The sequence below is a fragment of the Dendropsophus ebraccatus genome, chromosome 11, assembly GCF_027789765.1.
Source record: "Dendropsophus ebraccatus isolate aDenEbr1 chromosome 11, aDenEbr1.pat, whole genome shotgun sequence".
Classification (NCBI taxonomy): domain Eukaryota; kingdom Metazoa; phylum Chordata; class Amphibia; order Anura; family Hylidae; genus Dendropsophus; species Dendropsophus ebraccatus.
The window spans coordinates 38,602-62,925 of NC_091464.1; the positions used below are offsets into that span (position 1 = coordinate 38,602).

At 44.1% G+C, this 24,324-nt stretch overlaps 1 protein-coding gene across 3 annotated transcripts in view; it reads left to right on the plus strand.

Moving 5' to 3' along the window:
• MYO19 (myosin XIX) overlaps positions 1 to 24,324 on the plus strand; it is a 171,523-nt gene that overhangs the window by 16,460 nt on the left and 130,739 nt on the right. For 2 of the 3 annotated variants that reach the window (XM_069945889.1, XM_069945890.1), the window contains exons 3-4: positions 3,132 to 3,280; positions 6,718 to 6,831. In XM_069945889.1, the coding sequence (XP_069801990.1) occupies positions 3,132 to 3,280; positions 6,718 to 6,831 (263 nt within the window). Of the gene's footprint in view, positions 1 to 3,131; positions 3,281 to 6,717; positions 6,832 to 24,235; positions 24,304 to 24,324 lie in introns of those variants that run through there. The other variant, XM_069945894.1, reaches the window with a different exon arrangement.

Sequence of the window (24,324 nt, forward strand, 5' to 3'; positions counted from 1 at the left end):
GATCTTGTCTGTCCAGCGGCCCTGAAGATCCCCATCTCCAATTGCTGGCATTTGTAGTGATAGAGACTACCTGGACAGAGTAGCAATGGAGGCCTCCTCCTTCAACCACCACTTAAGAGAAGTTTTTTTCCCCAACAAAACAAGGACATTCACTTGTCCAAAAACAGCTGCAACCTTCAGGATCTTTGATTGAAGAGGCTGTGAATGGCACCAAGAAACTGCCAAGATGCAAGCGTCATGGAGCTCTTTTTCCAGTAAGATCTCCTTGATTTTCTCCAACAGGTCTGATATTTTTTCCTGCGGAAAGAAGGTCATTTGGACATTTGTATCCAAAGCCAAACCCAGAAATTTCTTTCTGTGAGGAGGAGTAAGGTCTGAATTTTGGAAATTGATAATCCAACCTAAATCTTGGAAACGAGAGATTTAGTTCTAGATATACGGACAGTAGATCCTTGGTGCTACCCACTATCAACAGATTGTCTAGGTAGGAAATGATACTCCCTTCAGCCTCAGTGTGCCACCACCTCCATCATTATCTTGGTAAACATTCGTGCTATGCCAAAAGGGAGTAAGTATTTTGATTGTGAATTAATGGGCATCCTTTAGGTTGATAGTTGCTAATCATGCTCCCTCTGGAATAAGAGGAATAATGGTCTTTAGAGTTTCCATTTTGAATTGTCAATAAAATGTCCCTCGATTTAGGGGTATTAAGTTGATCCGGTAAGAACAGTTTAGTTTCTGCACCAGAAGCAACCTTGAGTAGTGACTGAACCCCTGTTCTGCATGAGGAACTGGAGTGACAGCCTCCAAATGAAGGAGATTGCGAATGCTCGGCCAAAGCCGATCATTTAAAGTATTTGACCAGAGATCTGTAATACAAAATTTTGAGGGTGGGGGGCTGAAAAAAATTTGTGACCTCTCTATGGTGTTTAAAATGATGATCAATGGTGATAAAAAATAAATTGGGACAGCGCCTCTCTTCCACTGGAATGGCATCACGGTTTTTATCTGAGGAATTGGGATTTAGCAAAAAACTCTGCCTTTTCCTCCTCTAGAATAAAGCAAGTTTTAACATTGGGATAGAAGCCAATATTTCCTCCCTAGGAATGTGTTTCAAGTTCTTGAAGCCACACAAAAAGAGACCTAGCCACGCTAGTGGCAGACATATTGTGATTGAGAGATGCTGAAGAAGCATCCCAGGCCTCTTTAAGCAATCCATCCATTTTTCTATCCATGGGATCCCTCAATTGTGAGGCATCCTCAAAAGGTAGTGAGGTTTTTTTGACCACCTTTGTTACTTGGACATCAATTTTTGGCTCTTCCGATCAGGGTTTTATGTCCTCATTAAAAGAAAATCTGACTCCGAATTCTTTTACCAGCCTTTTTTTCTGGATCCTGCCATTCATCCAGGATAAGACTCATGTACCAGGAATACTTACTTTTTTTTGTTTAGTTTAAGACCAGAAAAAATTTCATCCTGGGTATTAGATGGTTTCTCTATCTTTATCATGGTGCTTCTAACTGCGCCGGGCAAAATGTCAACATCTTCTGAAGAGAAATAATTTATATATATATATATATTTTTTTAACAGACGGTACTTCAACAGTGTCCCCAACGACGGAATTTTTCCCAGATAATAGAATATTCTCATCCAAATCAGAGTCTGAAATAATAACTCTTTAGGAGGAGGCTCAGGACTGTGAGACTTTTGTGTAGAAACAGATGCTTGGACCTGGTCACTTATAACCGTTTCTAACTGCTCGATCAGGGATAGTGACTCCTGTTGAACCACTTTGGCAGTATAAGCTTTACATAGGTGCTTAGCATAATTGTCGGCCAGCTTATCATGACATATTGCACATCGCATTTGCTTAGCCTTGGACTTCTGGGCTGCCTGGGCTCCCTAGAAAGAGAGAAATATAACCCATAAGTTGTAAGATAAAAACAAGAAAAAGTGAACCTCAAAAGGGGGGTAGCTACACTGGGCTGGTGATAGAGCTTTGGTGTGCAGATTCAGAGAAGGCACCAGTACTGCTTTCTATAGCGACAGAAAAGCTTACCTAAACAATTATCCTAAGCTTATCCTAAGCTTATCAAAATTGAATTTGGTGCCAAACAGAAGCATCTGCGTCCTGCCCTCCAGCTCAACCCCATATCAGCAATGTTTTCCACAATAAGTGGAGCTATATTGGGGAGGGGCGGCATAGCTTCCGGGTCCCAGAATGCCCTTGGCGCTGCAGTGACATCAGACACTACTGGCACTCACAACCCAGAATTGACCAGGGGAATCCACACAGTGCGCCCGCGGCCTGGCAGTAGTGAATAACTCACTGTACGACCGCAGCAGAAAGGGGCCTGAGAGTTGCAGAAGTATCATGCAACTCGGTGCGGCAACAAAAGCAGGGACCCTTTAGGAACCAACCCCCACCAGCCGGCTGACATAACCCTCTGTGCTCTGTTCCCAGGGTGGGGGGGCTCTTGGGGAGGGGCCTTTTTTAACCTCCCTGTGCTTCCTGTTTCCATTAGGGTTGAGGCATACAAATCTCCAGGTGGTGCTGCCATGATAGGACAATTTGAAAAGAAACCTTTAAAACACACATAGCTAGTTCGCAGTGAAATCCGCTGTGATATTCTGCACCAGTTGACTGTGTACAGCAAACACTTTGCCTCCAAGTACTCCTATGTAGAGGACTATAAGGGGAGATCCAGGTACAGCCTGTGGGCAGCCAGTAGGTCACAATGTACCTCTTTTGCTTTTTACTAGAGATGAGCAAACTTACAGTAAAAATGAAGTGAATTGCTTCATTAGTTCATCAACCGGCTGCCTTTGATCTCCGAGACGCTCACTGCCTGGGTGCCTGGACAAGCTGCATCCAGTCCTGGAAAACCTCTCCCAGTTTCCTGGGATTTGATCCACCTTTTCCAGGCACCTGGGGCCAAGCTAATGAAGCAATTCACTTTTGTTTTTACTGTACAGTACGGCCATAGCTGAAGAAATTACCTCAATGCATTTGAAGAAAGCCATGGAAATGTGGATCAGAAATACAGACAGGGTGCAGAGCTGTTGGCATGATGGGGATTTGTTTTATGCATCTTCACATGTTTACATCGCTATCCTATTTTATTGCAGTTCTAAAATGTCTTCAAGCAAGATATACATTGGGGATTTTCTACACAAAAGCTGGATGTACATTGGTTGCAGTAAATCCCTTTCAACCAGTTGATAAATTGTATAGTACGAATATAATGCTGGAGTATCATGCTGCGTCTCATTCTCAGGTAACAACTCTTCACAGAATTAGGGATGCACGATGCACCGAAAAATCAATTCTATCAATTTTGGGGGGGAAATTTTTTTGGTTCGATACAAGAATTCCCTGTTATTCGATACTTTTTTTTAAATTTATTTAGCAATTTTACATATATAAAAAGACTATGTACAAAATATACCATACATAGGAGGATGCAAAGACAGCACGTATTACACCACACAGTGTTACACACATTTCGTGACAAACATTGCTATAAATTTACCCTCCACTATCCCAACCCCCCCAATCCCCCCTATATTACCCCTACACTGGAAAGATAAAAAATGGAGAGAAAAATAAAATAAAAATGTATGTATAGTAGCGAGCCACCTCCTAGCTATCAAAAGTCTGCTGTAAAAAAATAAATAGATTCTTCCTTTAAACTCTTACTTCTAACATTAACTGGAGTATCCCCATGAAGGGTGGTAAGAGGAGAAGGGTCTATTCTACTTTGTACCTAAGTGGAAACACGATTAAATGTATCCCTCCAGTACCCTTCCAGGTCCCTACAATCCCAGAGCATATGCATAAAATCCGCCACCCCTTGACCGCACCTTGGGCAACTATCACTTTTCCTCCTATTAATCATAAATAAAAATTTAGGCATAGAATAAGTCTGATAGAGAATCAAAATCTGTACTAGACGATGAGTAAAACCTCGAGACCTTCTTATTACCACAGACCCTTCCCCACTTTTCTAATGTGATCGTACCCAACTCCCTGTCCCACAGTAGCCTACTCCTAGGGACCACGCATACCATTTCCAACAAGTTCTTCACAGTACAAATCCGCCACTCTGGATAAACCTGCCGATTGTAAACATAGGAAACCACCAGCCTTCCAAACCTTCTTGAGATTTGAATTGCGCCAGATAGGAGCAATACCCAGCACACCCTCCACCCTGAGTTTCACTTTAAACATAGACCACACCCTAACAAAAAAAAAAAAATATCTGAAACCAGATCTTTCCTCCTCTGGGGGACATCGGGTATGCCTAAACCTCCCCTATCTAGAGGTCGAGATCTTGATTCTCATCCTCTTCCGACCCCAAATTAGAGTTAAAGATGCACATAATTTTTCTGTAAAGTAGTTCATCTATCCACAAGGGCGAGGATCCAAGTATATGAAGTACTAGAAAATGTACACGGCACTGCCCGGGTATAAAGTGTCAGTGTGTTAATTAGATTTGTTCCAAGGTCGCCCAGGAGGCAAATCTATGTCCTTTTTTTTTTTTTTTTTTTGGTTAAGGGGAAATTGCCAGGAGCCCTATAAACCCCTATATACCCCGACAGTTCTGAACTGTTTATGTAAATTGTAGCTTATGCACAATAGAAATAAACTAAAAAATGTAAACATCCTAAATACCTAAAAGCCAAACTGAGATGTCATGTGATCAGACTGTATACAGAGCCCGGTTATATACATTGGCAGTTTTATATACAGAGCCTGGTTATTTACAACATTGTCAGTGTAGTATAAAGTTGGTGGAGGTCCTGTATAGCTGTAGTGTAGAGTTGGGGGGTCCTGTATACCTGTAGTATAGAGTTGGTGGAGGTCCTGTATGTATGTATAATGTATAGTTTGGGGGTCCTGTAGTATAGAGTTGGTGGAGGTACTGTATACCTGTAGTGTATAGTTTGGGGGTGCCCCCCCTCCCACAGACTGCAGACCATAAGTAAGGTGTGTGTGCAGAAAACCTGCAGCTTATAATAATAAGTGCATACACAATCCTGCATCATCATAATCTGGCCCTCTTACGCACTACCCTTCATCCTTGGTGAGGACAACACAGAAGAGGTTTCAAAGTTTCTAAGGCTATGTTCACACGTCGTATGAGACTGGCCGTTCTGTGACCCGGCCGGTCTCTGCCCGGATCATCCTGGCCGGTACTTAAGTACCGGCCAGATGATCTTTCCGGCTGCAGAGCTGTGATGCGGGCACATCAGCGCGTGCCCACATCAGAGCTTCCCATAGCACACAATGAAGCAAGCGGCCGGAGCCGCTCACTTCATTGTGTGAACTGACAGGGTTTCCTACGGCCGCAATTCAATGAAAACTGACATGTCAGTTATTTGCGGCCCCGTATGGGATCCCTGGCCGGAGCACATATGATGTGTATATGCTGCGTCTGGGATCCCATAGAAAGTAAGGCTATGTTTCACACTACATTAAGTACTTTTACTTAGTGTGAACATAGCCTAATACTGTATACACTTCCCCCCCCCCCATCTTTGCAGGTAGCCCCCGCACTGTATACACTACCCCCCCCCCCCTTTGCAGGTACTCCTATACTGTATACACTCGCTCACTGCAGGTAGCCACCATATTGTATACACCCCTGCGGGTAGCCCCCATACTCTATATACCCCCTCCCCCCACTGCCGGTAGTCTCTATACTGTATACACTCCACCCCCTTTGCAGGTAGCCCCCATACTGTATGCACTCCCCCCCCCCCTTTGCAGGTAGCCCCTATACTGTATACAATCCCCCCCTTCTTGCAGGTTGCCCCTCCACCCACCCCACAGGTGGCCCCCGTACTGTATACACCCCCCACCCCTGCGGGTAGCCCCCATACTCTGAATGATTAGTGAACAAATGTGGAATTACAGCGAACGATTAACGATAATTTTAGGTTCAGATCTAAATCAACAACATACGGATGATTTATCGATCGTTGCCTGCAATTACACAGATCGATTATTGTTTAAATTCGAATGATATAACGATTTTTAGCACAATAATCGTCCCGTGTAATAGGGCCCTTACACACACCAGCAAGTTGTCCGAGACAAGGGGGGGCAGGTGTGGGCCGCAGGAGGAAAGGGAGAGGAGGGGGGGGGGGGGGACAGGGGAGGCTCTGCAGGACAGAAAGAGGAGGTGGCAGGTTCTGTGGGAGGGGCTGATTGTATAGCAATGTCTTCCTGCCTGTTATCTCAGGGCACTGTATATACTGTAGTAAGCAGTGACTGAGACAACAGGCAGGGAGATGGATTGTACAGCATTGCATGTACAGTGAAATGCAGGGAGGGTTTCCAGAGGAAGAGGAGACCGGCCCACTCAGCAAAGCGGCCCCTCTGGCATTTGCCCAAACTGCCAGATGTCCACTCCGGCCCTCGGAATGACTATTAAACACGTCACCAATTCTCTTAAGTACTAGAAGATCTCTGCTGCACACCATATTGGTGAAATAGTGAACGTTATTCCATCAGTGTTCCCAAGGGTCTTTGTGTTGAATACATATTTCCTCCGTTGTATCTGACCAGTGGTTTATACAATGTCTTTAGTAACATGATAGCATAGTGTTTATGAGACTAGTCTGGAATCAGGCGACTTTTATGCCCTTTCTAGTAGAACAGTATTTGTTCTTTTCCTTTTAGATTTTTGATTTTCTTTGTTTCTTTCAGAGCTGTAAGCCACACATCTTTACTGTCGCAGAACAGGCTTATCGAAATGTTCAGAATCATATAAATCCTGTAAACCAGTCTATAGTTGTTACTGGAGAAAGTGGAGCAGGAAAGGTAAGGTACAACATACATCACACTTAGAGTAACCCCTAGCTATCAGAGCCATAGGCTTATTTTGTAGGAGAAGTTATTTTATATAACAGCTTATTTATTTTGTACTTTTTACTGTTACCCATTATATTTATTATGTACTGAATGCAAACATTTGTGGGACAAGAACTCCTTCACTGTGCGGTAATACAATTTCTTTTACAGGTCGGTACAAATCCAACCATGCCACTAAATGGTACCACTAAATACCCCACCTTCTCTGCATATAGTGTGCACAACAACCACCCGGCCCCCCACTAAATACACCACCTTCTCAGCATTAGACCTGTGGGAGAGCTGGTAAAATCCCAATAAACTGTATAAAGATGTAATACATGGGGCATATGGCAAGGCTACAAATATCTCAAGGCAAGAAATAAAGGGCATAATAAATATTTCACACTAAGCAAAGCAGCACCGCCTGGCAATACTTACACGTGCAGAGCCTAATATACACTCAGTATACTCCTATGGGTAGAAAATGACAAGCAGTATCATACAGTACACAGTATATAGGGCACAAATGTATCCCATACTGTGTACATGGGCTGGTGTACCTATGTATACTGAGGAGCAGAACTATAGCATAGGTTGAATGTTATTTACATGGGACTGCAAGTTGCAGGACGTTGAAAGGATAGTGGCATTATTTACATTGTGTTGTATAATAGGGGCATAAAATAGAGGAGTGATGTATTTTTGCAAGGGGCTGTATGTTTGAGGTGGCTGACAAGACAAGTGGGACCTGCTAAAGAGAAGGATATTAGACTATTCACATATCATTTGCGCAATTATTTTTGCACTTTTTTTGTGCTGGGCAAAAATCTCTTGTCCATATTTACTAAAGTTATTAGGAGGATGGGCCTAATTATTGTGCAATTTTGTGCCTTTTTTGGCTAAAGACAGGCAATATATATATATATATATATATATATATATATATATATATATATACACACACACATACAGTGGTGCCTTGGATTACGAGCATAATCCGTTCCGGGACTGCGCTTGTAATCCAAATCCACTCTTAAACCAAAGCAAATTTCCCCATAAGAAATCATTGAAATGCAGACAATTGGTTCCAAACCCCCAAAATAATGATTTATTATTCTGAATAACATGTAAAACAGATGAAACAAACATTCAGAAAGAGCAGAATATGTGATATTATAAGTTAGTGTACAGTAATGGAGAGGATGGGAAACACAAGGGCGGACAGAGACTGCAGGGAGCAGGAAGGAATGAGCAGGACACATGTGGGCACACTATAGCAGCACTCTCTGTCCGGGGAGAGAGGGGTTACAGCTATGGAGAGATTACCTCCACAGTCCTGTCCCCTGATGTAAGCCCCAGCCTGAAGTGGATCTGCTATGATTTGGAAGGTGAGGAAGACTTCCTGGGTCAGAGTACAGTGCTGTAGACCCTGCTATGCAGACCATGCCCCTCCCCCACTCGCCCTCCCACCCAGTACAGGGAGCTCTTAAACCAAAGCAATGCTCTTAAACCAAATCAAAATTTTGAAAAACTGTGAGCTCTTAAACCAAAACGCTCTTAAAACAAGTTACTCTTAAACCAAGGTACCACTGTACATATATACACACACACACACACACACCTTGTGCAAAAACACCTTTTTTGCCAAATAATTGAGCCAAACAAATTTATACCCTCCCCCCTGCCCCCAAAAATATTTCTGCATGCTGCAGCCTCTCCCTGACAGGTCCATACAGTGTAATGGCTGAAGGGGTTGTTTAGTAACAGCTCTTTTTTATGAATGTTTATACTGATTCTGCAGCACCTGATAATATAGCGGATCCCCCTATTAATGTAGGCACACTCGCTAGTCTACTCCATTGGGCTAATAAAGGTTATGTATACTGTGGGCATATCTTATTTACATGGGACTGTGTAGAGGGCAGTGATGTTATTTAAATGGGACCGTGTGTGTAACATAACATAGTTAGGGTGCCCTCACACATCCTTTTTGTCTGGCGTTTTTTAGGCCTCCAAAAAAAAAAAAAAAAAAACCTGCAAAAAACTGCTAATGTGTTTTTTTTTCCATACATTTGCTTTTTTTCTGGTGTTTTTTGATTTTGTGTGAATGATCTTTTTTGTGGTTTAGGCATTTTTGTGTGCTGAACTTTTTTTCTCTGCCATCACATGACTTAGGGTACTATTACATGGGCCTGATCATGTACGTAAATTGGCGCTAAATCTGCTAGATCGGTACACATTTACTAGACCTATTAGACGGCCCCATAATCGGGCAGTAAGGGCTGCATGGACATCGTTAGCGATGTTCATGTAGCCCTTGCCCAAACACCTGATACCTTACCTCTCTCTGCTCCCAGTCTGTCCTGTGCTCCACAGCAGCGTCTAAGAGGCCTGTCCGCTGATTATTTGTATGATATACTTATTTGTTTAATATTTTTGTGTATAAATAACGGTCCCTAATCTATGTACAGTACCCCTGAGGAAGTCCCCTGTTGCTTGTATATTCATGGTGACATCTTATTACTTGATTTGACTTTCACTTTATTATCCTTAAAATAGTTTTCTTATTTACTAGGTGATATTGTTTATAGTACTTATTTATTAGTATTGTGGATTGTTGGTGTAAATTAGGTTTACAACAGGGTGTGTGATATACCTAAGATTGCGGTGTCATTGTGGGTGTGGGTGACATTTTAATTGTTTTTAAGTTTGTGGGATCATTGATTTCTAACATTGTACCTGTCACAATAAAGTACTCTTATTTATAAAATTTTTGGTGTGCTATGGTTTATGAATTTGGCATAGCTGTCTCTTTGGTATCGTCAGTGGCTAGTGCCTTAATGGCAGCCCTTTCTTTGTGTGTTAAGTTAAATCTTATTGTACTTGTGGTATTTTTAATTGTGTGAAAGAATTTTTGTACATCAGTCATAACTAAATGTGCAAATGTCTCCACTGGGTGATGTGTTTTCGGGTGATGTGTTTTCGATGGCATCTATATACAGTTGTTCACTTACACAGGTATTCCCATCTACTGCTATTTCAATCTGACCCTATTATGTCATTCTATCCTATACTCTACAGCATCCTTGCTGCATGCATTGCATACTAATCTCGCCCTACTATCATATATGATTGATGCGACATGTATACAGTACTAACTTCTGTGTATTTCCTCATAGCTACGGAATATCCTATGCCCTCTCTTACCATCAACTTCCACATTTCTCGCCCAGCAACTACTGTGTTTATAAGATGTTTATGTACCACTTGTCACTTATGATGTTTGTTTGTCCATGACCCCTCTGTATATACTCCCCATCCTCCCCATACACCCACCCCAGCCCCTCTTGCACGTTACTTACCTTGTAACTATGTCTCATTGTAATACCATATATTTTCATGTCCATAGACCCCTGATAAAGGTGTCACCACCGAAACGTCGGATTTATGTCTGTGATTACACTTTGAGCAAAAATAAAATTGTGCACAAGAGCACTTGCATCAAAACTACGAGCATTTCTTCTATGATCATTGTCTACACAGTGGATAATTTTCTAATAAGAATACCTCTACTTTCCACTTGGAATTAATATACTGAGTGCTACTCCTTACGCCTACAACTGATGTTATTTACATGGGACTGTGTGTAGAGGGCACTGATGTTATTTACATGGGACTGTGTTTTCAGAAGGGTGAAGGGTGCTGATTTGGGCCGTAGGATTCATGCCTTCTTTTTCTCTGCCTTCACTTATTAAACAGAATCTGTTGGCTGTAATTCAGGTTCCAATCTGCTGACTCTGTTAGATGCTGTTACATCAGAGAGACACCTGGTACCTGTCATGTATCTGTCTGTGTTTCCAAGATGTAGGGTACTCCTTTTATTCTCTGGTGCTACATGTGTCCTATAATGTGTATGTATATTCAGTATAATATATATCCTCATCCCGATACTATATGCGTCCTGGATGCTATAATGTGTATGTTAGGGCTGGGCGATTAATCAAATTAATTTGCACAGAATTTTTTAATCGATTTTATTTTTTGTGAAAATTGTCGGGTGGGTGGCGTGGTGCGGCACGGTACGGTACAGTGTGGGGCAGGTGGCGTAGTGCAACGCGGTACAGATATGCAGCGTGGGTGGCCTCCAGGAGCTGCTGACCTGCCCTTGCTCCTTACACACAGCGTACTGCTCCCCGATCTCTGGAGGAGACAGAAGGGACTGCAGGGTGATCGCTGCGGGTCCTGGAGCTGTACAGCAGGATCGGATCCCGCTGTACAGCTCCAGTAATCACCCTACTCTGCAGTCCCTGCTGCCTCCTCCAGAGACCGGAGACCTGCATGTGCACTCCTGCCCCAGTCCTGCTCAGTCTCCCCCAGTCCCCCCCAGTCCCCCTCAGTCACCCCCAGTCCCCCTCAGTCACCCCCAGCTCCCCCAGTGTGCCCTAGTCACAGGGGAGCGCTGTTACACTGAGAAGCAATAGCGTTGTTATCAGACGATGCGAGAAAACATTTCAGTTCAAAAAAAAAAAAAAAAGATATTTTTTTTTTTGCCATATCAGCCAGCCCTAGTATATGCATATACAGTATAACATATATCCTCATCCTGATGCTACATGTGTCCTGGATCCTGTAATGTGTATGTATTGTGGCATGGCGTGGAGAGGCAGTTGTGGGCCTCTGGAGTGAGGATTGTGGTTCAGGTGGAGCTCCTGGTCCAGATTATACCCGGCAGGGTCGGGACAAGGAGTTTTGGTGCCCTAGGCAGAGAAGACAAATGGCGCCCCCCCCCCCCCCCCCCCAGAATGGCGCCCCCCCCCAGAATAGACTGTACGCTATGCGGGGACAGCCAGGAGGCTATACTGTATGTGGGGGTCATGTATACTGTACCCCCTGACTGTAACAGGACCATGTATACTGTACCCCCTGACTGTAACAGGACCATGTATACTGTACCCCCTGACTGTAACAGGACCATGTATACTGTACCCCCTGACTGTAACAGGACCGTGTATACTGCACCCCCTGACTGTAACAGGACCGTGTATACTGTACCCCCTGACTGTAACAGGACCGTGTATACTGTACCCCCTGACTGTAACAGGACCATGTATACTGTACCCCTTACTATAACAGGACCATGTATACTGTACCCCCTGACTGTAACAGGACCATGTATACTGTACCCCCTGACTGTAACAGGACATGTATACTGTACCCCCTGAATGTAACAGGACCATTTTTACTGTACCCCCTGACTGTAACAGGACCATGTATACTGTACCCCCTGACTGTAACAGGACATGTATACTGTACCCCCTGAATGTAACAGGACCATTTTTACTGTACCCCCTGACTGTAACAGGACCATGTATACTGTACCCCCTGACTGTAACAGGACCATGTATACTGTACCCCCTGACTGTAACAGGACAGTGTATACTGTACCCCCTGACTGTAACAGGACCATGTATACTGTACCCCCTGACTGTAACAGGACTATGTATACTGTACCCCCTAACTGTAACAGGACCTTGTATACTGTACCCCCTGAATGTAACAGGACCATGTATACTGTACCCCCTGACTGTAACAGGACCATGTATACTGTACCCCCTGACTGTAACAGGACCATGTATACTGTACCCCCTGACTGTAACAGGACAGTGCATACTGTACCCCCTGACTGTAACAGGACCATGTATACTGTACCCCCTGACTGTAACAGGACTATGTATACTGTACCCCCTGACTGTAACAGGACCATGTATACTGTACCCCCTGACTGTAACAGGACCATGTATACTGTACCCCCTGACTGTAACAGGACCATGTATACTGTACCCCCTGACTGTAACAGGACCGTGTATACTGTACCCCCTGACTGTAACAGGACCATGTATACTGTACCCCCTGACTGTAACAGGACCATGTATACTGTACCCCCTGACTGTAACAGGACCGTGTATACTGTACCCCCTGACTGTAACAGGACCATGTATACTGTACCCCCTGACTGTAACAGGACCATGTATACTGTACCCCCTGACTGTAACAGGACCATGTATACTGTACCCCTTACTGTAACAGGACCATGTATAATGTACCCTCTGACTGTAACAGGACCATGTATAATGTACCCCCTGACTGTAACAGGACCGTGTATACTGCACCCCCTGACTGTAACAGGACCGTGTATACTGTACCCCCTGACTGTAACAGGACCGTGTATACTGTACCCCCTGACTGTAACAGGACCATGTATACTGTACCCCCTGACTGTAACAGGACATGTATACTGTACCCCCTGAATGTAACAGGACCATGTATACTGTACCCCCTGACTGTAACAGGACATGTATACTGTACCCCCTGAATGTAACAGGACATGTATACTGTACCCCCTGAATGTAACAGGACCATGTATACTGTACCCCCTGACTGTAACAGGACCGTGTATACTGTACCCCCTGACTGTAACAGGACATGTATACTGTACCCCCTGAATGTAACAGGACCATGTATACTGTACCCCCTGACTGTAACAGGACATGTATACTGTACCCCCTGAATGTAACAGGACCATGTATACTGTACCCCCTGACTGTAACAGGACCATGTATACTGTACCCCCTGACTGTAATAGGACCATGTATACTGTACCCCCTGACTGTAACAGGACCGTGTATACTGTACCCCCTGACTGTAACAGGACCATGTATACTGTACCCCCTGACTGTAACAGGACCATGTATACTGTACCCCCTGACTGTAACAGGACCGTGTATACTGTACCCCCTGACTGTAACAGGACCGTGTATACTGTACCCCCTGACTGTAACAGGACCGTGTATACTGTACCCCCTGACTGTAACAGGACCATGTATACTGTACCCCTTACTGTAACAGGACCATGTATAATGTACCCTCTGACTGTAACAGGACCATGTATAATGTACCCCCTGACTGTAACAGGACCATGTATACTGCACCCCCTGACTGTAACAGGACCGTGTATACTGTACCCCCTGACTGTAACAGGACCGTGTATACTGTACCCCCTGACTGTAACAGGACCGTGTATACTGTACCCCCTGACTGTAACAGGACATGTATACTGTACCCCCTGAATGTAACAGGACCATGTATACTGTACCCCCTGACTGTAACAGGACATGTATACTGTACCCCCTGAATGTAACAGGACATGTATACTGTACCCCCTGAATGTAACAGGACCATGTATACTGTACCCCCTGACTGTAACAGGACCGTGTATACTGTACCCCCTGACTGTAACAGGACAGTGTATACTGTACCCCCTGACTGTAACAGGACCATGTATACTGTACCCCCTGACTGTAACAGGACATGTATACTGTACCCCCTGACTGTAACAGGACATGTATACTGTACCCCCTGACTGTAACAGGACCATGTATACTGTACCCCCTGACTGTAACAGGACCATGTATACTGTACCCCCTGACTGTAACAGGACTATGTATACTGTACCCCCTAACTGTAACAGGACCTTGTATACTGTACCCCCTGAATGTAACAGGACCATGTATACTGTACCCCCTGACTGTAACAGGACCATGTATACTGTACCCCCTGACTGTAACAGGACCATGTATACTGTACCCCCTGACTGTAACAGGACCATGTATACTGTACCCCCTGACTGTAACAGGACCTTGTATACTGTACCCACTGACTGTAACAGGACCATGTATACTGTACCCCCTGACTGTAACAGGACCGTGTATACTGTACCCCCTGACTGTAACACACCATGCCACCTGAATGTAGTAGTGTCACACATGGCATCCTGAGAATTTAGGTGTCACACACCAGGCCCCTCGGGTATAATGATGGTGCACATTGTGCTATAGGTATAACAGGAATATACAGCGTTACAGACTTCAGGAACAGAGAAAATGATGCAGCACAGGAGCCTCCCCTATACCATGACAGCACAGTCACAGCGCCATATACACATCATATACTGATCCTGCCACATACACCTCCCCTATACCATGACAGCACAGCGCCATATACACATCATATACTGATCCCGCCACATACACCTCCCCTATACCATGTCAGCACAGCGCCATATACACATCATATACTGATCCTACCACATACACCTCCCCTATACCATGACAGCACAGTCACATATACACATCATATACTGATCCTACCACATACACCTCCCCTATACCATGACAGCACAGTCACATATACACATCATATACTGATCCTACCACATACACCTCCCCTATACCATGACAGCACAGTCACATATACACATCATATACTGATCCTACCACATACACCTCCCCTATACCATGACAGCACAGCGCCATATACACATCATATACTGATCCTACCACATACACCTCCCCTATACCATGACAGCACAGTCACAGCGCCATATACACATCATATACTGATCCTGCCACATACACCTCCCCTATACCATGACAGCACAGCGCCATATACACATCATATACTGATCCCGCCACATACACCTCCCCTATACCATGTCAGCACAGCGCCATATACACATCATATACTGATCCTACCACATACACCTCCCCTATACCATGACAGCACAGTCACATATACACATCATATACTGATCCTACCACATACACCTCCCCTATACCATGACAGCACAGTCACATATACACATCATATACTGATCCTACCACATACACCTCCCCTATACCATGACAGCACAGTCACATATACACATCATATACTGATCCTACCACATACACCTCCCCTATACCATGACAGCACAGCGCCATATACACATCATATACTGATCCTACCACATACACCTCCCCTATACCATGACAGCACAGTCACAGCGCCATATACACATCATATACTGATCCTGCCACATACACCTCCCCTATACCATGACAGCACAGCGCCATATACACATCATATACTGATCCTACCACATACACCTCCCCTATACCATGACAGCACAGTCACATATACACATCATATACTGATCCTACCACATACACCTCCCCTATACCATGACAGCACAGTCACATATACACATCATATACTGATCCTACCACATACACCTCCCCTATACCATGACAGCACAGTCACATATACACATCATATACTGATCCTACCACATACACCTCCCCTATACCATGACAGCACAGTCACATATACACATCATATACTGATCCTACCACATACACCCCCCCTATACCATGACAGCACAGTCACATATACACATCATATACTGATCCTACCACATACACCTCCCCTATACCATGACAGCACAGTCACATATACACATCATATACTGATCCTACCACATACACCTCCCCTATACCATGACAGCACAGTCACAGCGCCATATACACATCATATACTGATCCTACCACATACACCTCCCCTATACCATGACAGCACAGTCACATATACACATCATATACTGATCCTACCACATACACCTCCCCTATACCATGACAGCACAGTCACATATACACATCATATACTGATCCTACCACATACACCTCCCCTATACCATGACAGTCACAGCGCCATATACACATCATATACTGATCCTACCACATACACCTCCCCTATACCATGACAGCACAGTCACATATACACATCATATACTGATCCTACCACATACACCTCCCCTATACCATGACAGCACAGTCACATATACAAATCATATACTGATCCTACCACATACACCTCCCCTATACCATGACAGCACAGTCACATATACAAATCATATACTGATCCTACCACATACACCTCCCCTATACCATGACAGCACAGTCACATATACACATTATATACTGATCCTGCCACATACACCTCCCCTATACCATGACAGCACAGCGCCATATACACATCATATACTGATCCTGCCACATACACCTCCCCTATACCATGACAGCACAGTCACATATACACATCATATACTGATCCTGCCACATACACCTCCCCTATACCATGACAGCACAGTCACATATACACATCATATAGTGATCCTGCCACATACACCTCCCTATACCATGACAGCACAGCGCCATATACACATCATATACTGATCCTACCACATACACCTCCCCTATACCATGACAGCACAGTCACAGCGCCATATACACATCATATACTGATCCTACCACATACACCTCCCCTATACCATGACAGCACAGTCACAGCGCCATATACACATCATATACTGATCCTACCACATACACCTCCCCTATACCATGACAGCACAGTCACATATACACATCATATACTGATCCTGCCACATACACCTCCCCTATACCATGACAGCACAGCGCCATATACACATCATATACTGATCCTGCCACATACACCTCCCCTATACCATGACAGCACAGTCACATATACAAATCATATACTGATCCTACCACATACACCTCCCCTATACCATGACAGCACAGTCACATATACACATTATATACTGATCCTGCCACATACACCTCCCCTATACCATGACAGCACAGCGCCATATACACATCATATACTGATCCTGCCACATACACCTCCCCTATACCATGACAGCACAGTCACATATACACATCATATACTGATCCTGCCACATACACCTCCCCTATACCATGACAGCACAGTCACATATACAAATCATATACTGATCCTACCACATACACCTCCCCTATACCATGACAGCACAGCGCCATATACACATCATATACTGATCCTACCACATACACCTCCCCTATACCATGACAGCACAGTCACATATACAAATCATATACTGATCCTACCACATACACCTCCCCTATACCATGACAGCACAGTCACATATACACATCATATACTGATCCTGCCACATACACCTCCCCTATACCATGACAGCACAGCGCCATATACACATCATATACTGATCCTGCCACATACACCTCCCCTATACCATGACAGCACAGTCACATATACACATCATATACTGATCCTGCCACATACACCCCCCCTATACCATGTCAGCACAGTCACATATACACATCATATACTGATCCTGCCACATACACCTCCCCTATACCATGTCAGCACAGTCACATATACACATCATATACTGATCCTACCACATACACCTCCCTATACCATGACAGCACAGCGCCATATACACATCATATACTGATCCTGCCACATACACCTCCCCTATACCATGACAGCACAGTCACATATACACATCATATACTGATCCTGCCACATACACCTCCCCTATACCATGTCAGCACAGTCACATATACACATCATATACTGATCCTACCACATACACCTCCCCTATACCATGACAGCACAGCGCCATATACACATCATATACTGATCCTGCCACATACACCTCCCTTATACCATGACAGCACAGTCACATATACACATCATATACTGATCCTACCACATACACCTCCCCTATACCATGACAGCACAGTCACATATACACATCATATACTGATCCTGCCACATACACCTCCCCTATACCATGACAGCACAGTCACATATACACATCATATACTGATCCTACCACATACACCTCCCCTATACCATGACAGCACAGCGCCATATACACATCATATACTGATCCTACCACATACACCTCCCCTATACCATGACAGCACAGTCACATATACACATCATATACTGATCCTGCCACATACACCTCCCCTATACCATGACAGCACAGTCACATATACACATCATATACTGATCCTACCACATACACCTCCCCTATACCATGACAGCACAGTCACATATACACATCATATACTGATCCTGCCACATACACCTCCCCTATACCATGACAGCACAGTCACATATACACATCATATACTGATCCTCCCACATACACCTCCCCTATACCATGATAGCACAGTCACATATACACATCATATACTGATCCTACCACATACACCTCCCCTATACCATGACAGCACAGTCACATATACACATCATATACTGATCCTGCCACATACACCTCCCCTATACCATGACAGCACAGTCACATATACACATCATATACTGATCCTGCCACATACACCTCCCTATACCATGACAGCACAGTCACATATACACATCATATACTGATCCTACCACATACACCTCCCCTATACCATGACAGCACAGCGCCATATACACATCATATACTGATCCTGCCACATACACCTCCCCTATACCATGACAGCACAGCGCCATATACACATCATATACTGATCCTGCCACATACACCTCCCCTATACCATGACAGCACAGTCACATATACACATCATATACTGATCCTACCACATACACCTCCCCTATACCATGACAGCACAGTCACATATACACATCATATACTGATCCTCCCACATACACCTCCCCTATACCATGATAGCACAGTCACATATACACATCATATACTGATCCTACCACATACACCTCCCCTATACCATGACAGCACAGTCACATATACACATCATATACTGATCCTGCCACATACACCTCCCCTATACCATGACAGCACAGTCACATATACACATCATATACTGATCCTGCCACATACACCTCCCTATACCATGACAGCACAGTCACATATACACATCATATACTGATCCTACCACATACACCTCCCCTATACCATGACAGCACAGCGCCATATACACATCATATACTGATCCTGCCACATACACCTCCCCTATACCATGACAGCACAGCGCCATATACACATCATATACTGATCCTGCCACATACACCTCCCCTATACCATGACAGCACAGCGCCATATACACATCATATACTGATTCTACCACATACACCTCCCCTATACCATGACAGCACAGTCACATATACACATCATATACTGATCCTGCCACATACACCTCCCCTATACCATGACAGCACAGTCACATATACACATCATATACTGATCCTGCCACATACACCTCCCCTATACCATGACAGCACAGTCACATATACACATCATATACTGATCCTGCCACATACACCTCCCCTATACCATGACAGCACAGTCACATATACACATCATGTACTGATCCTGCCACATACACCTCCCCTATACCATGACAGCACAGTCACATATACACATCATATACTGATCCTGCCACATACACCCCCCCTATACCATGACAGCACAGTCACATATACACATCATATACTGATCCTGCCACATACACCTCCCCTATACCATGACAGCACAGTCACATATACACATCATATACTGATCCTACCACATACACCTCCCCTATACCATGACAGCACAGTCACATATACACATTATATACTGATCCTACCACATACACCTCCCCTATACCATGACAGCACAGTCACATATACACATCATATACTGATCCTGCCACATACACCTCCCTATACCATGACAGCACAGTCACATATACACATCATATACTGATCCTACCACATACACCTCCCCTATACCATGACAGCACAGTCACATATACACATCATATACTGATCCTACCACATACACCTCCCCTATACCATGACAGCACAGCGCCATATACACATCATATACTGATCCTACCACATACACCTCCCCTATACCATGACAGCACAGCGCCATATACACATCATATACTGATCCCGCCACATACACCTCCCCTATACCATGACAGCACAGCGCCATATACACATCATATACTGATCCTACCACATACACCTCCCCTATACCATGACAGCACAGTCACATATACACATTATATACTGATCCTACCACATACACCTCCCCTATACCATGACAGCACAGTCACATATACACATCATATACTGATCCCGCCACATACACCTCCCCTATACCATGACAGCACAGCGCCATATACACATCATATACTGATCCTGCCACATACACCTCCCCTATACCATGACAGCACAGTCACATATACACATCATATACTGATCCTACCACATACACCTCCCCTATACCATGACAGCACAGTCACATATACACATCATATACTGATCCTACCACATACACCTCCCCTATACCATGACAGCACAGTCACATATACACATCATATACTGATCCTACCACATACACCTCCCCTATACCATGACAGCACAGCGCCATATACACATCATATACTGATCCTGCCACATACACCTCCCCTATACCATGACAGCACAGTCACATATACACATCATATACTGATCCTACCACATACACCTCCCCTATAACATGACAGCACAGTCACATATACACATCATATACTGATCCTACCACATACACCTCCCCTATACCATGACAGCACAGTCACATATACACATCATATACTGATCCTGCCACATACACCTCCCCTATACCATGACAGCACAGTCACATATACACATCATATACTGATCCTACCACATACACCTCCCCTATACCATGACAGCACAGTCACATATACACATCATATACTGATCCTACCACATACACCTCCCCTATACCATGACAGCACAGCGCCATATACACATCATATACTGATCCTGCCACATACACCTCCCCTATACCATGACAGCACAGTCACATATACACATCATATACTGATCCTGCCACATACACCTCCCCTATACCATGACAGCACAGTCACATATACACATCATATACTGATCCTACCACATACACCTCCCCTATACCATGACAGCACAGTCACATATACACATCATATACTGATCCTACCACATACACCTCCCCTATACCATGACAGCACAGCGACATATACACATCATATACTGATCCTACCACATACACCTCCCCTATACCATGACAGCACAGTCACATATACACATCATATACTGATCCTACCACATACACCTCCCCTATACCATGACAGCACAGCGCCATATACACATCATATACTGATCCTGACCCAGTACAAGGACCCAATACAATAAGGATATAAAGCACCAGTGTCAGGAGAATTAGCCTGTACATAATAAACACATGTGTTCCCCAACCTGTGGGTCCCGAGCTGTGGCAGGACTACAACTCCTATCATGCTGTGACTGTTGTAGTTTTGGAGCAGCTGGTGACCCACAGGTTGGGGAACAATATGGATATGGGGCAGTGTTATATGGGGCAGCCCTGTGACCTAGGTGACCTCCCTCTCCCAGCACTCCCAGCCTCCCTACACCTACAGGATGATGAGAGTCAGTCAGTGAACTCACCAGACAGCAGCCCCAGCAGTCGGCACGGCCTCCAGCAATCAGATAGTGAGGAGGTCACATGGTGAGGAGGGGGCGGAGCCTCTAGTCCAAGTGAAAGGTCCTAGCAGGCCATCTTCAGGGCAGAGCAATGATCCTGCTCGGGGTGAGGGGATATTCACACTGCCTGCCCAGGAGGGGAGAGAGTGGGAGGACATGAGGATGCTGAAGGTGAGCAGGGAGGGGTAGCACTCTGAGGCCACCAGGAGTACAGGAGCCTGGAGTAATTTTTTTTTTTTTTGGAGATTGAAATTGCGCCCCCTGTAACTCACCACTAGATGGCGCCCTAGGCCATCGCCTACCCTGGCCTACCCTTTGTCCCGGCCCTGATACCCGGGTTAGGGTTCGGCCTAGGCCAGAGTATAACCAATAAAGAAAAAAAGTATACTTCAGCTGCATTAGCCTAGTTGCTAATGGCTGCAGCAAATTGTCAAGCCATAGGGCCCTTTTACACAGAAAGATTATCTGACAGATTATCTGCCAAAGATTTGAAGCCAAAACCAGGAACAGACTATAAACAGAGATCAGGTCATAAAGGAAAGCCTGAGATTTCTCCTCTTTTCAAATCCATTCCTGGCTTTGGCTTCAAATCTTTGGCAGGTGATCTGTCAGATAATCTTTCTGTGTAAATGGACCCATATGCACAAGCGCTCTAGCTGTCATTAGGAGCATGCTCATTATTTGCAGCCACTCTTTAAAGGGGTTATCCAGTGCTACAAAAACATGGCCACTTTTCCCCCTACTGTTGTCTCCAGTTAAGGTGCAGTTTGCAATTAACCCTTAGGGGACACAGCCAGTTTTGGTGTTTATGACACAGCCAAATTTTTCAAATATGACATGTTTCACTTTATGTATTTTTAACTCTGGAATGCTTTTACCGATCCTTGTGGTTCCAAGATTGTTTTTTCGTGACATGTTCCACTTTATGTTAGTGGTACATTTGGGCCGATACCTTTTAACTTTTTTTGTGAAAAACTCCAAAATGATGTGAAAATTTAAAAAAAATTGCATTTCTCTAAATTTGAAAGGCTCTGCCAATAAGGAAGATAGTTATACCACATAAATTATTGATTAATTCATATCTATAACATGTCTACTTTATGTTGGCAGCATTTGGTGAACATGCTCTAACTTTTTTAGGATTTTAGAGGCCGTTATTGTTTAGTAGCAATTTTCTACATTTTTGTGAAAATTTAAACTCTGAATTTTTTTAGGGACCAGTTCAGTTTTGGAGAACATTCTAAAGGCCTGGATAGTAGAAACCCCCATAATTCACCCCATTTTGAACTCTTCACCCTTTGAAGTATTCAAATTGACATTTAAAAAAGTTTTTAACCCTTTAGGCATTTCACAGGAATAACTGCAAAGTAAGTGTGAAAAGTAAAAATTTCCATTTTCTTGGCAAATATTCCAATTCAATCTTATTTCTTTCATACCGCACAGCTATAGAAAGTGAAATGCAATAAAACATTTATTCCTCTGAATCTGCAGTTTTTACAAATACCCCATTTGTGGACGTTAAGTGTTGTGCGGGCGCACAACATGGCTCAGAAGAGAAGGAGCACCCTTTAAATTTTGGAGTGTGCATTTGGCTGGAATAAATGTAGGAGACCATTTTACAGTTACAGAGCCCCCCCCTAGTGCTGACACAGTGGAAACCCCCTACAAGTGACGCCATTTTGAAAACTAAACCCCTCAAGGAATGAAACAAGGGGTACAGTGGGCATTTGGTACCCTACAGGTTTTTTACAGTTTTTGCAAAAGTGAGCAGTGAAAATTAAAAATCACATTTTTCACACTTATACATTAGTGAAACCCCTAATTTTTCAAATTTCAAAAAGCTTGGAGGAGTAAAAGCCCCCCTATATTTGTAAAGCAATTTCTCCTGAGCACAGAAATACCCCATTTGTGAACGTAAAGTATTGTAAGGGTGCACAACACGGCTCAGAAGAGAAGGAGCACCTATGTCTGTGTGTGCACAGACGTTTACTGACACTAACGGACACTGACTGAAGCTTACTCACTCTTACTAATGGACGCTGACTGACGCTTACTTACAGATGCTGACTGACTAACGGATGCTGACTGACTAACGGATGCTGACTGACGATTACTAACGGACGCTGATTGATGCTCAGTAACGGACACTAACTGACTCTTACGCTGAGTGATGCGGGCTGACACCTACAGAAGGTAACGGGCGCTTACTGACAC